We start from the raw sequence: 13,305 nt of genomic DNA on the forward strand, positions 1-13,305 counted from the left end.
TGAAAAAAAAAAAAAAAAATGTATATATATATAATGTATATATGTATATATATATATACATATATATATATATATATATATATATATATATATTTTTTTTTTTTTTTTTTTTTTTTCAACAAGTCGGCCGTCTCCCACCGAGGCAGGGTGACCCAAAAAAAAGAAAGAAAATCCCCAAAAAGAAAATACTTTCATCATCATTCAACACTTTCACCAGGAGGCCTGGTCTCAGACCGGGCCGCGGGGGCGTTGACCCCCGGAACTCTCTCCAGGTAAACACTCACACATTATCACTGCTTTTGCAGAGGTGCTCAGAATACAACAGCTTAGAAGCATATATGTATAGAGATACACAACATATCCCTCCAAACTGCCAATATCCCAAACCCCTCCTTTAAAGTGCAGGCATTGTACTTCCCATTTCCAGGACTCAAGTCCGACTATATGAAAATAACCGGTTTCCCTGAATCCCTTCACTAAATATTACCCTGCTCACACTCCAACAGATCGTCAGGTCCCAAGTATCATTCGTCTCCATTCACTCCTATCTAACACGCTCACGCACGCTTGCTGGAAGTCCAAGCCCCTCACCCACAAAACCTCCTTTACCCCCTCTTTCCAACCCTTTCGAGGACGACCCCTACCCCTCTTTCCTTCCCCTATAGATTTATATGCTTTCCATGTCATTCTACTTTGATCCATTCTCTCTAAATGACCAAACCACCTCAACAACCCCTCTTCTGCCCTCTGACTAATGCTTTTATTAACTCCACACCTTCTCCTAATTTCCACACTCCGAATTTTCTGCATAATATTTACACCACACATTGCCCTTAGACAGGACATCTCCACTGCCTCCAACCGTCTCCTCGCTGCTGCATTTACCACCCAAGCTTCACATCCATATAAGAGTGTTGGTACTACTATACTTTCATACATTCCCTTCTTTGCCTCCATAGATAACGTTTTTTGACTCCACATATACCTCAACGCACCACTCACCTTTTTTCCCTCATCAATTCTATGATTAACCTCATCCTTCATAAATCCATCCGCCGACACGTCAACTCCCAAGTATCTGAAAACATTCACTTCTTCCATACTCCTCCTCCCCAATTTGATATCCAATTTTTCTTTATCTAAATCATTTGATACCCTCATCACCTTACTCTTTTCTATGTTCACTTTCAACTTTCTACCTTTACACACATTCTCAAACTCATCCACTAACCTTTGTAATTTTTCTTTAGAATCTCCCATAAGCACAGTATCATCAGCAAAAAATAACTGTGTCAATTCCCATTTTGAATTTGATTCCCCATAATTTAATCCCACCCCTCTCCCGAACACCCTAGCATTTACTTCTTTTACAACCCCATATATAAATATATTAAACAACCATGGTGACATTACACATCCCTGTCTAAGACCTACTTTTACCGGGAAGTATTCTCCCTCTCTTCTACACACCCTAACCTGAGCCTCACTATCCTCATAAAAGCTCTTTACAGCATTTAGTAACTTACCACCTATTCCATATACTTGCAACATCTGCCACATTGCTCCTCTATCCACTCTATCATATGCCTTTTCTAAATCCATAAATGCAATAAAAACTTCCCTACCTTTATCTAAATACTGTTCACATATATGTTTCAATGTAAACACTTGATCTACACATCCCCTACCCACTCTGAAGCCTCCTTGCTCGTCCGCAATTCTACATTCTGTCTTACCTCTAATTCTTTCAATTATAACCCTACCGTATACTTTTCCTGGTATACTCAGTAAACTTATTCCTCTATAATTTTTACAATCTCTTTTGTCCCCTTTCCCTTTATATAAAGGGACTATACATGCTCTCCGCCAATCCCTAGGTACCTTCCCCTCTTTCATACATTTATTAAACAAAAGTACCAACCACTCCAACACTATATCCCCCCCTGCTTTTAACATTTCTGTCATGATCCCATCAGTTCCAGCTGCTTTACCCCCTTTCATTCTACGTAATGCCTCACGTACCTCCACCACACTTACATTCTGCTCTTCTTCACTCCTAAAAGATGGTATACCTCCCTGGCCAGTGCATGAAATTACCGCCTCCCTTTCTTCCTTAACATTTAAAAGTTCCTCAAAATATTCTCGCCATCTACCTAATACCTCCCTCTCCCCATCTACTAACTCCCCTACTCTGTTTTTAACTGACAAATCCATACTTTCCCTAGGCTTTCTTAACTTGTTTAACTCACTCCAAAATTTTTTCTTATTTTCATTAAAATTTCTTGACAGTGCCTCTCCCACTCTTTCATCTGCTCTCCTTTTGCACTCTCTCACCACTCTCTTCACCTTTCTTTTACTCTCCATATACTCTGCTCTTCTTATAACACTTTTGCTTTGTAAAAACCTCTCGTAAGCTACCTTTTTCTCTTTTATCACACCCTTTACTTCATCATTCCACCAATCACTCCTCTTTCCTCCTGCCCCCACCCTCCTATAACCACAAACTTCTGCCCCACATTCTAATACTGCATTTTTAAAACTATTCCAACCCTCTTCAACCCCCCCACTACTCATCTTTCCACTAGCCCACCTTTCTGCCAATATTCGCTTATATCTCGCCCGAACTTCCTCCTCCCTTAGTTTATACACTTTCACCTCCATCTTACTTGTTGTTGCCACCTTCCTCTTTTCCCATCTATATATACATATATATATATATATATATATATATATATATATATATATATATATATATATATATATATATATATATATATATATATATATATATATATATATATATATATATATATATATATATATATATATATATATATATATATATATATATATATATATATATATATATATATCAGATTAGCATATGGTAATTACTCACCAATAACACCTAGTCTGTATTGGATGACCACTAACACCACATCATGATTAAGAAGAACATGTGGCATGTACTCGAACGCGCCCCCAGAGAAGAAAGCTCCTCCGTGGATCCAAACCATCACTGGAAGCTCGGGCTTCGGTTCTTTATCCTACAGTAAAAGACTAATTAATATGAAGTAAATCATTTTAATGCACAAGTAAAGACTAACGTAAAAGCTTAAAGTGCAAAGAAATATTTAATTGTAAGATAAAGGGATATATAAGGGTTTCTATAGCTTATCGTTACTCTTAATGAACATAAGGTAAATGGAGTGAAAAATGAATAAAGTTACATGTAAAATTATATTAAAAGAAAAAAGAAATCTCATGTAAATTATACCTCTATGTTACTAGCATTAACACAGTAAAATTTGTCATACTTGTAAAAACTTTTGTTTAAAATCATCTACATTTTGAATATTCACTCTATTGAGTTGTAAGAACTATAATAATTTTAAAACAATATAGTTGATGGGTATTTTCAATTTCATAGATTTGTAATATTGTGCACTTCATTCTTATCCCGAAAACGGCCACTAAACTATTACAGAGATAATTATTCTAAGTTTATGGACTGTAAACACAAATAGCTGGAGAGAATAAATTTACTTTTCTTATTAAAAATAAAATACTTTCTTTTCTTAGTTTTCATATCTCTTACACACATTAATTATTGGCGTTCTTCTTAGAGATTTACTTGGAAATTACAAATTATTCAAAGGGTAACTGTTAGAACAGATAATTCCGTCAATGGGGAAGTCTTGATGCTGATGGAGGGATCTTGATCTATGGAACTGGAACTTCCGTCCCATTCTTCGGATGAAACCTAATTGTCATTTACTCACCAGACACTATATAACCCATATATATATATATATATATATATATATATATATATATATATATATATATATATATATATATATATATATATATATATATATATATATATATATATATATATATATGCAATAAGATCACAGTAAACAGGTGATTTTAAAATATACAAAACAACCACAGTGAAAGAGTAGTGAAATTCCAAGCGATTTCGTGACTACTCACATTGTCAAGGAACTATGAAAGTAATACATGAAAGGAAGTCAATTAAAGGGCTTTTAAAATCAAAGACTTTTAATATTAAAGTTGTATTTAAAAATCTTGATACAGTAAAAAAACTTTTGATTAAGAATTAATCCCAAAATGCTGACGGATGTGTTTATAAGACTCCTTTTAAAATTTGCGATAAAGTTTATTACGGTCAAACTGGTAAAAGTTTCGAACTTAGATTAAAACAACATAAATATAGCATTAGAACTGGACAAAATTCCAATGCTCTATTTATTCATGTGGGATGTCGTGAGGACCTGCCTAGTTGGACCAGCGGACCTACTGCAGTGTTCCTGTTTTCTTAGGAGTCCGGTATTATCGCTCGTCAGGTGTTTCTTTGTTGTGGGAGTTGACTGTGAGGTGTGGTCTAAGCCCTTTAATTGCCTTTCTTTGTTGTATTACTTTCATAGTTCCTTGATAATGTGAGTAGTCACGAAAGCTCTTTTAATTTCACCACTTTTTTACAGTGGTTGTTTTGCATATATATATATATATATATATATATATATATATATATATATATATATATATATATATATATATATATATATATATATATATATATATATATATATGCATATATATATATATATATATATATATATATATATATATATATATATATATATATATATATATATATATATATATATATATATATATATATATATATATGTCGTGCCGAATAGGCAGAACTTACCATCTTGGCTTAAATAGCAACACTCATCTTGCCATATAGGACAAGCGAAAATTTGTGTATGGAATAATTTCGCCAAAATCATTCTGAACCTAACGAAAAAAATATATTTCACTGTGCCTGTTTAGTATTAAATTATTGTAAACAAATCTAAAATATATTTAGCTGGGTTAGGCTAAAATAAATTACTCTTGTTATAATAAGGTTAGGTAAATTTTCTAAGATCTTTTAGTGCAAAATTATAAATTTTTACATTAACATTAATGAAAAAAATATATCTTTAAACGTATAAGAGAAAATTTCAGAAAGGACTTAACTTTAAATGAGTTCTTGCTAATTGACCAGTTTTACATATTCGGCACGACATATATATATATATATATATTTATATATATATATATATACATAAATATATATATATATATATATATATAATATATATATGTGAATATATGTGAATATCTGCTGGTCGTGTTGGAAAGGGCCAGAAGACTCCGCATTTCGTCTATTCCGTCAGAATCAAGAAAAGTTCTGTGTATGTGAATTCAGTGAGGGAACATAACGGTCACCTCTGGGTAGGAGAGGTCGGTGAGGGGAGGCCTAATGGAGGAGGAGGAGGCGGAGGTTGAGGGGTAAAACTGTCCCCCCCTTCCCCAAACAGGCGCGCATACACCGTGTGCTCGTGTTACAACAATGGTGTGTTTGTTCACCGTGTGTATAGTGTATATAGTCTATAGTGTACAGTGCATAGTATGTGCATGGTAGGCACATAGCATGTGAAGTGTATAGCGGTGTGTCGTTGATAGTGGGGGCAGTGCACTGAGCATAGTGGTGTATAGTAACATGTGCGCTGAGCATCGTGGTGTATAGTGACTTGTCCTGTGAGGGAGCGAGTGCCCTACTCCGCCTCAGCACACATCTTCCACCGGCCACCACAAGGACTGGACACCCCTCTCCTCCCCCCCCCACCACCACCATGAACCACATGCGGAATGTGCCATGCGCCATTTTCCCTTCAGCTTGGGCTTATCACACAGTGTGAGGTATCGCAGACGATGAAGCCAGCCAGCCACAAAGCCAGGGAAACAATGCACCCAACAATGAAAGAAGAGGCACATGTCAGGTGTGTGGAGAGTTTCGAGCACGCAACAGGGACGGCCGTATTCGTGCACACAATAGGTGTGCGGGATCACATATGCCCCCAGCAGAGAGCAGCCCACAGCCTCCACAGGCAGATGACAATTCCAATGGCAACCTCGTCACTTGCGATAACCTTCTGTTGGCATTCAAATCCACTGCTAGCAGTACACTATCCCACATCCCTAAAGCAGCTAGCCCATATGCAGCAGGGAAATTCACAGACCTTCTTAAGCGGGTGAATGGAGGTTCCACCAACTTAGAAGCCCGAGGCACCATCCAAGCATGGCGCAACCTTCTCTTGTTCGGCAATGTCTGTCTTGCAGTTCCTGAAAGACGAGGCAAACTGCTAACCACGTCAGTTATCAAGGCAGTGCGCAACTACCCAAGAACGGATAACTGTGTCCCTCTTCCCCATCATCGCAGGAATCAAAGAGGCAGACCCAAGAAAAGTCCTACTGAGAACGAGAAAATTTGCGCACAGGTTAGCAAAAAAATTGAGGAAGGTAACACAGTGGGAGCAATAAGAATAATTACAAGTGACGACACTGTAGCCCCCAAGGATGAGACCACGGCCCAAGCACTAAGAGACAAGCACCCAACCAGGGACACCACAGCCATCAACGACAACCCTGAGGAAGACCCTATCACTGAACAATTAATTTTGCCAGAATCGGAAGTCTATAAGGCGATCGTGTCATTTCCAGCAGGATCTGCAGGAGGTTACACTGGAATTCGACCTCAGCACCTCAAAGAGATGGTAAATCCAGTACTCAGTGAATCTGCATCAATTCTTCTCACCGAGTTAACAACTTTCGTCAACAATTGCCTGGCTGGGCGAATCCCAGAAGAAATTAAACCTTTCTTTTTTGGAGCCTCACTATGTGCTTTGAAGAAGAGGGATGGGGGAATCAGACCCATTGCAGTTGGAAACACTCTTCGCCGTCTCGTTGCCAAAGCAGCAGTGAGAAACATTCGCCTAGAAGCTGCCACTTTACTCCAGCCACACCAACTGGGCTTCGGGGTCTCTCAAGGCAGTGAAGCTGCAGCTCATGCGGCAAGGGCCTACATCAGGGACCTACCAGAAGACAAGGCCATAGTCAAACTTGATTTTAGAAATGCCTTTAATATGGTGAGGAGAGATGCTGTTTTGCCAGCTGTTCGGGTTCGGTTCCCCAGTCTCTTTCCCTTCATTTCAGCCGGCTACAGCAAACCCTCAATTCTTTTGTTTGGAGAACATGAAATTCAATCATCAGAGGGTGTTCAGCAGGGTGACCCACTTGCTCCACTTCTCTTCTGCTTGGCAGTAAGAGAACTAACTTCCAGCCTACGCAGTGAGCTCAATATATGGTACCTGGATGACGGCACTCTGGCAGGTACTGAAGAGTCCCTCGTGGGGGACCTACAACTGGTGAAAACACAGGGAGAAGGCTTGGGACTCATCCTCAATCCCTCTAAGTGTGAAATCATCACAGCGAACCAGGAAATAATCAATGCTGTGCGAAGAATCCTCCCGGAAATCTCAACTACAACTCCGTCCAACAGTACCCTCTTGGGGGCACCGCTGGGTCACCAGGCCATCGATACTGTCCTCAGGGACAAATTGAATGACCTTATGAGAATGGAGGAGAGAATAAGCGATCTTGATGCCCATGATGCTCTGTATCTCCTCACAAGGTGTCTTACTATGCCAAGACTCACTTACTTCTTGAGGTGTGCACCCTCTTTTGACAACCCAACACTCGATGAATATGACGCACACCTGAGATCAACTTTTAAGAAGGCACTGAACCTGTCACTAGAGGATGAGCAATGGGATCAGGCAACCCTCCCAGTGCGACTGGGAGGTATAGGGGTGCGTAAAGCAACGCATGTTGCTTTACCTGCTTTTCTGTCTTCGTGTTTGGCTTCCAGTGCATTAGTCAAGAAGATAGTGCCCGAACGCTTGAGAGACTTGGTAGGAGCTCAAGACCCCAGGTTTACTGAAGCAGCAATTCGGTGGGACACCCTTACAGACTCCTCCAGTAGACCAGCTCCTCCCAAACAGCACAAACAGTCCCACTGGGACAAACCGATCATGGAAAAAATCGCCAACACAATGCTCTCCAATGCTTCAGGAAAGAACAAAGCTCGTCTCCTGGCAGTGAAGGCACCACACTCAGGAGATTTCCTGTTAGCTGTTCCCAATTCCTCCCTGGGCACCCGTCTCGACCCACAGGCCATTCGGATTGGTGTTGCTCTTCGCCTAGCCGCCCCCATCCTCACCGAACATAGGTGTATTTGCGGCAGGGCGACAGCTGATCAATTCGGACTCCATGGTCTCGTGTGTCACACAGCAGAAGGGAAGTATGCCAGACATGAGGAGATCAATGACATAATAAAGAGAAGCCTCGCCACAGCCCGTTGCCCAGCTCAACGGGAACCCCAAGTACAGAGGTCTGATGGAAGTCAAAAGCGTCCTGATGGAGCCACTATGCTACCCTGGAAGGATGGAAAGCAGATTGCCTGGGACTACACCTGTGCTGCCACATTGGCAGACACCTACTTGCCATACTCTGTAGTGGAAGGGGGTGGAGCTGCCAGCCACAGGGAGACCCAGAAGATCCGAAAATATGAAGACCTTCCCCCTTGCTATAACTTCATTCCAATAGGGTCGGAGACCCTTGGAGCATGGGGCAAGTGTGCTCTAAAGTTCCTCAAAGAGCTGGGTGAAAAGCTCATCATAGAAACCAAGGACCACAGGGCGACCAGCTTCCTCTTTCAGAGACTCAGTGTTGCGATCCAGAGAGGAAATGCCTGCAGCATTCTGGGCACGCGGCCCACCGCAGGGGAGCTGGACGAAGTATTCGAGATGTAGCTCTGAGTTACCTATGTTGTTTTACTTTGTATCATATTTTTGTGAATGTTTCGTCAATGTATTTTGTCTTTAAATAAAATATACATACATAATATAGGGGGTGGTAGGAGAAAATTCTCAAACAGCTTCAGGGAGAATCTTGAGTTTTCCCTGAAGCAAGTTTATTCTTTTCTCTGAGGATGAGGGTCCCCATGACAGTTCTAGAGGTGGTACCTCCCTATATATATATATATATATATATATATATATATATATATATATATATATATATATATATATATATATATATATATATATATATAGATTGGTGGTTGAATTTGGTAGGGTGTGCAAAAGCAGAAAATCAAAAGTGAATACAGGAAAGAGTAAGGTAATGAGGATAACAAAAAGATTAGGTGATGAAAGATTGGATATCAGATTGGAGGGAGAGAGTATGGAGGAGGTGAATGTATTCAGATATTTGGGAGTGGACGTGTCAGCGGATGGGTCTATGAAAGATGAGGTGAATCATAGAACTGATGAGGGGAAAAGGGTGAGTGGTGCACTTGGGAGTCTGTGGAGGCAAAGAGCTTTGTCCTTGGAGGCAAAGAGGGGAATGTATGAGAGTATAGTTTTACCAACGCTCTTATATGGGTGTGAAGCATGGGTGATGAATGTTGCAGCAAGGAGAAGGCTGGAGGCAGTGGAGATGTCATGTCTGAGGGCAATGTGTGGTGTGAATATAATGCAGAGAATTCGTAGTTTGGAAGTTAGGAGGAGGTGCGGGATTACCAAAACTGTTGTCCAGAGGGCTGAGGTAGGGTTGTTGAGGTGGTTCGGACATGTAGAGAGAATGGAGCGAAACAGAGTGACTTCAAGAGTGTATCAGTCTGTAGCGGAAGGAAGGCGGGGTAGGGGTCGGCCTAGGAAAGGTTGGAGGGAGGGGGTAAAGGAGGTTTTGTGTGCGAGGGGCTTGGACTTCCAGCAGGCATGCGCGAGCGTGTTTGATAGGAGTGAATGGAGACAAATGGTTTTTAATACTTGACGTGCTGTTGGAGTGTGAGCAAAGTAACATTTATGAAGGGGTTCTGGGAAACCGGCAGGCCGGACTTGAGTCCTGGAGACGGGAAGTACAGTGCCTGCACTCTGAAGGAGGGGTGTTAATGCTGCAGTTTAAAAACTGTAGTGTAAAGCACCCTTCTGGCAAGACAGTGATGGAGTGAATGATGGTGAAAGTTTTTCTTTTTCGGGCCACCCTGCCTAGGTGGGAATCGACCAGTGTGATAATAACAATAATAATAATATATATATATATATATATATATATATATATATATATATATATATATATATATATATATATATATATATATATATATATATATATGTGTGTATGTGTGTGTGTGTGTGTGTGTGTGTGTGTGTGTCATGCCGAGTTGGTAACAGTTTCGCTTTTGGCTTAAATAGCAACGCTGTTCTTGCCGAATAATAAAAGCGAAAATTTGTGTATGCAGTAATTTCGCAAAAATCATTCTGAACCTAACAAAAAAACATATTTCATTTTATTTGATTATTTTTAAATTATTGTAAACCTATCGAACGGGGCACAAGACTGATCAACTGCCTCCCAGCATACATAAGGGGGATTACCAATAGACTGATGGCTGTCTTCAAGACTTCACTGGACAGGCACCTAAAGTCAATACCTGACCAACCTGGCTGTGGTTCGTACATCAGTTTGCGTGCGACCAGCAGTAACAGCCTGGTTGATCAGACCATGATCCACCAAGTGGCCTGATCTCAGACCGAGCCACGGGGGCGTTCACCCCCGAAACCTTCTCCAAGCAAATATGAAAAACCGGGACATGCATGCTGAATACCACATTCAAGGATTTAAATTGTTCCCAGTAGACAGAAGTATCGGGAAGAGGAGTGTCGGGGGGCGGGGGGCACTGTATATTCAAGATCACTTGAACTTTTGCATAAAAACGGGCATAAAGTCTTAAATAACACATACACACTATGTCTGGATAGAATTTTCAGAGGGGCTCGAAAAATAGATTTTAGGTGTCATATACCGTCTCCCCAAACTTAGTAATGGACCAATGGAGACTACTTTGTGAGGAAATTGTTAAGGACACAAGGCACGATAACAGTAATTCTAGGGGACTCTTTAGTCAGATCGAGTGGAAATTTTTGACTGGGAATTTAGAATGTAACGACTTCTCATAAATAGTTCAGGATTGTTTTTTAAAACAGTTTTTGACAGAACCTACAACGGGAAATAACCTGCTTGACTTGGTTCTGGCAAACAATGAAACTCTTGTTAATAATTTAGAAATTACAGAGGAACTCGGCGCAAGCAACCACAAATCAATTACCTTTAACATTAAATGGAAGTATGACAGTGGGGATAACTCAGTAACGGTCCCGGATTTTCCTTAGCAGATTACAGTGGCCTTAGAGAACACTTATCATCTGTGGACTCAGGTAACGAAGAGAGCTATCAATATGACAGCTTTCTAAACACTACATGATGTCCAAAACACATTTATCCCATATAAAGAAATTAGATCTAATAGAAATGACCCAAAATGGATGAATAATAGGCTCAAACATCTTTTAGGGCAGAAGAAAGGAATTTATAGGTCATCTTATGAATCAGTATGTTGACATTAAGAGGGACGTTATTAAAAAGAGATAAGACAGGCTAAACGGGAATGCGAAATTAAAGTTGCTAGGAATTCGAAAAATAACCCAAAAGGTTTTTTCCAGGTTTATAGAACAAACGTTAGGGAAAAGATAGGTCCCCTTAGAAATAATTCTGGGCATCTTGCTGAGAAGGAGAATGAAATGTGCTCGATTTATAATAATTATTTTCTGTCTGTTTTCACACTGGAGGACACTAACAATATCCCAATAATTAGGTTAGCTAGTTATGAAACAGATAGACCGATTATAGCAAAATAAATCCCCGCGCCCTGATGAACTTTTTCAAGGGTTCTTAAGGAGTGCAAAATCGAACAGGTGTAGTCTCTGATATGAGGAAGATGGCCAATGTAATTCCTATTATTAAAGCAGGAGACAAATCGTTACCGTCAAATTACCGCCCAATAAGCATGACCTCAATTGTAGGCAAATTATTAATGTCAATTATAGCTGATATTATAAGAAGCCATCTTGATATGCATAATTTAGTGAATTATACTCAGCATGGATTCACGAGGGTCCGTTCCTGCCTAACTAATTTATTAACTTTCTTCAGTAAAGCTTTTGAGGCTGTTGATCACGATAAAGAATTCGATGTTGTTTATTTGGATTTTAGTAAGGCATTTGATAGAGTATCGCACCACCGGCTGTTAAAGAAAGTGGCAGCTCACGGCGGTGGGGGAAAACTGTTGTCATGGATCGAGTCATGGCTCACGAACAGTAAACAGAGTGTGCATAAATGGGGTTAAATCTGAGTGGGGATCTGTAACAAGTGGCATTCCAGAGGGACCAGTCTTAGATCCATTGTTGTTTAAAATATATATCAATGACCTTGATGAGGGAATTACTAGTGATATGAGTAAATTCGCCGATAACACGAAGATAGATAGGATAATTGATTCAAACATAGATGTCACGGAACTTCAGAACATAAAAATGGAGGAACACTGCAGAAGGCCTACTGGCTCATACAAGGCAAGTTCTTATCAAAACCACCTCTACACATAAATTTACTCCAGTGCCCACGACTTTAATCAAACCCAGCCCCTTCCACTCGTATATCTGTCCAGTCTCTTTTTAAAGCTACCGAAGGTCCTAGCCTCGATCACCCTACTTGGAAGATTGTTCCACGTATCCACAACTCTGTTCGAGAACGAGTACTTTCCTTTGTCCTTTCTAAATCTAAATTTATCCAACTTAAATCTATGATTTCTGATACTTACCTGGTTCGACACCCTCAGTACTTTATTAATACCACATTTGTGATGAATGGTTTTGAAAACCGACAAGTTGAAAAATTGAGACGCTTATGCAACATATGGGAATCTTTAATGGAGAAACGTTTCGCCACACAGTGGCTTCATCAGTCCAATACAAAGTAGAAATGGGTAAGGAGAGAACAGTAAACAGAGTGTGCATAAATGGGGTTAAATCTGAATGGGGATCTGTAACAAATGGCATTCCACAGGGACCAGTCTTAGGTCCATTGCTGTTTAAAATGTATATCAATGACCTAGGTGAGGGAATTACTAGTGATATGAGCAAATTCGCCGATGACACGAAAATAGATAGGATAATTGATTCAAACATAGATGTCACGGAACTTCAGAACACAAAAATGGAGGAACACTGCAGAAGGCCTACTGGCCCATACAAGGCAAGTTCTTATCAAAACCACCTCTACACATAAATTTACTCCAGTACCCACGACTTTAATCAAACCCAGACCCTTCTACTCGTATATCTGTCCAGTCTTTTTTTAAAGTTACCCAAGGTCCTAGCCTCGATCACCCTACTTGCAAGATTGTTCCACGTATCCACAACTCTGTTCAGAAACGAGTACGTACCTATGTCCTTTCTAAATCTAAATTTATCCAACTTA

At 39.9% G+C, this 13,305-nt stretch overlaps 1 protein-coding gene across 2 annotated transcripts in view; it reads right to left on the bottom strand.

The window, feature by feature from the left end:
- Positions 1-13,305, bottom strand: part of LOC128689936 (juvenile hormone esterase) — a 151,405-nt gene that overhangs the window by 64,285 nt on the left and 73,815 nt on the right. For both annotated transcript variants that reach the window (XM_070088681.1, XM_070088679.1), the window contains one exon: positions 2,900-3,047. In XM_070088681.1, the coding sequence (XP_069944782.1) occupies positions 2,900-3,047 (148 nt within the window). The remainder of the gene's footprint in view (positions 1-2,899; positions 3,048-13,305) is intronic.

The sequence above is a fragment of the Cherax quadricarinatus genome, chromosome 25, assembly GCF_038502225.1.
Source record: "Cherax quadricarinatus isolate ZL_2023a chromosome 25, ASM3850222v1, whole genome shotgun sequence".
NCBI lineage: Eukaryota > Metazoa > Arthropoda > Malacostraca > Decapoda > Parastacidae > Cherax > Cherax quadricarinatus.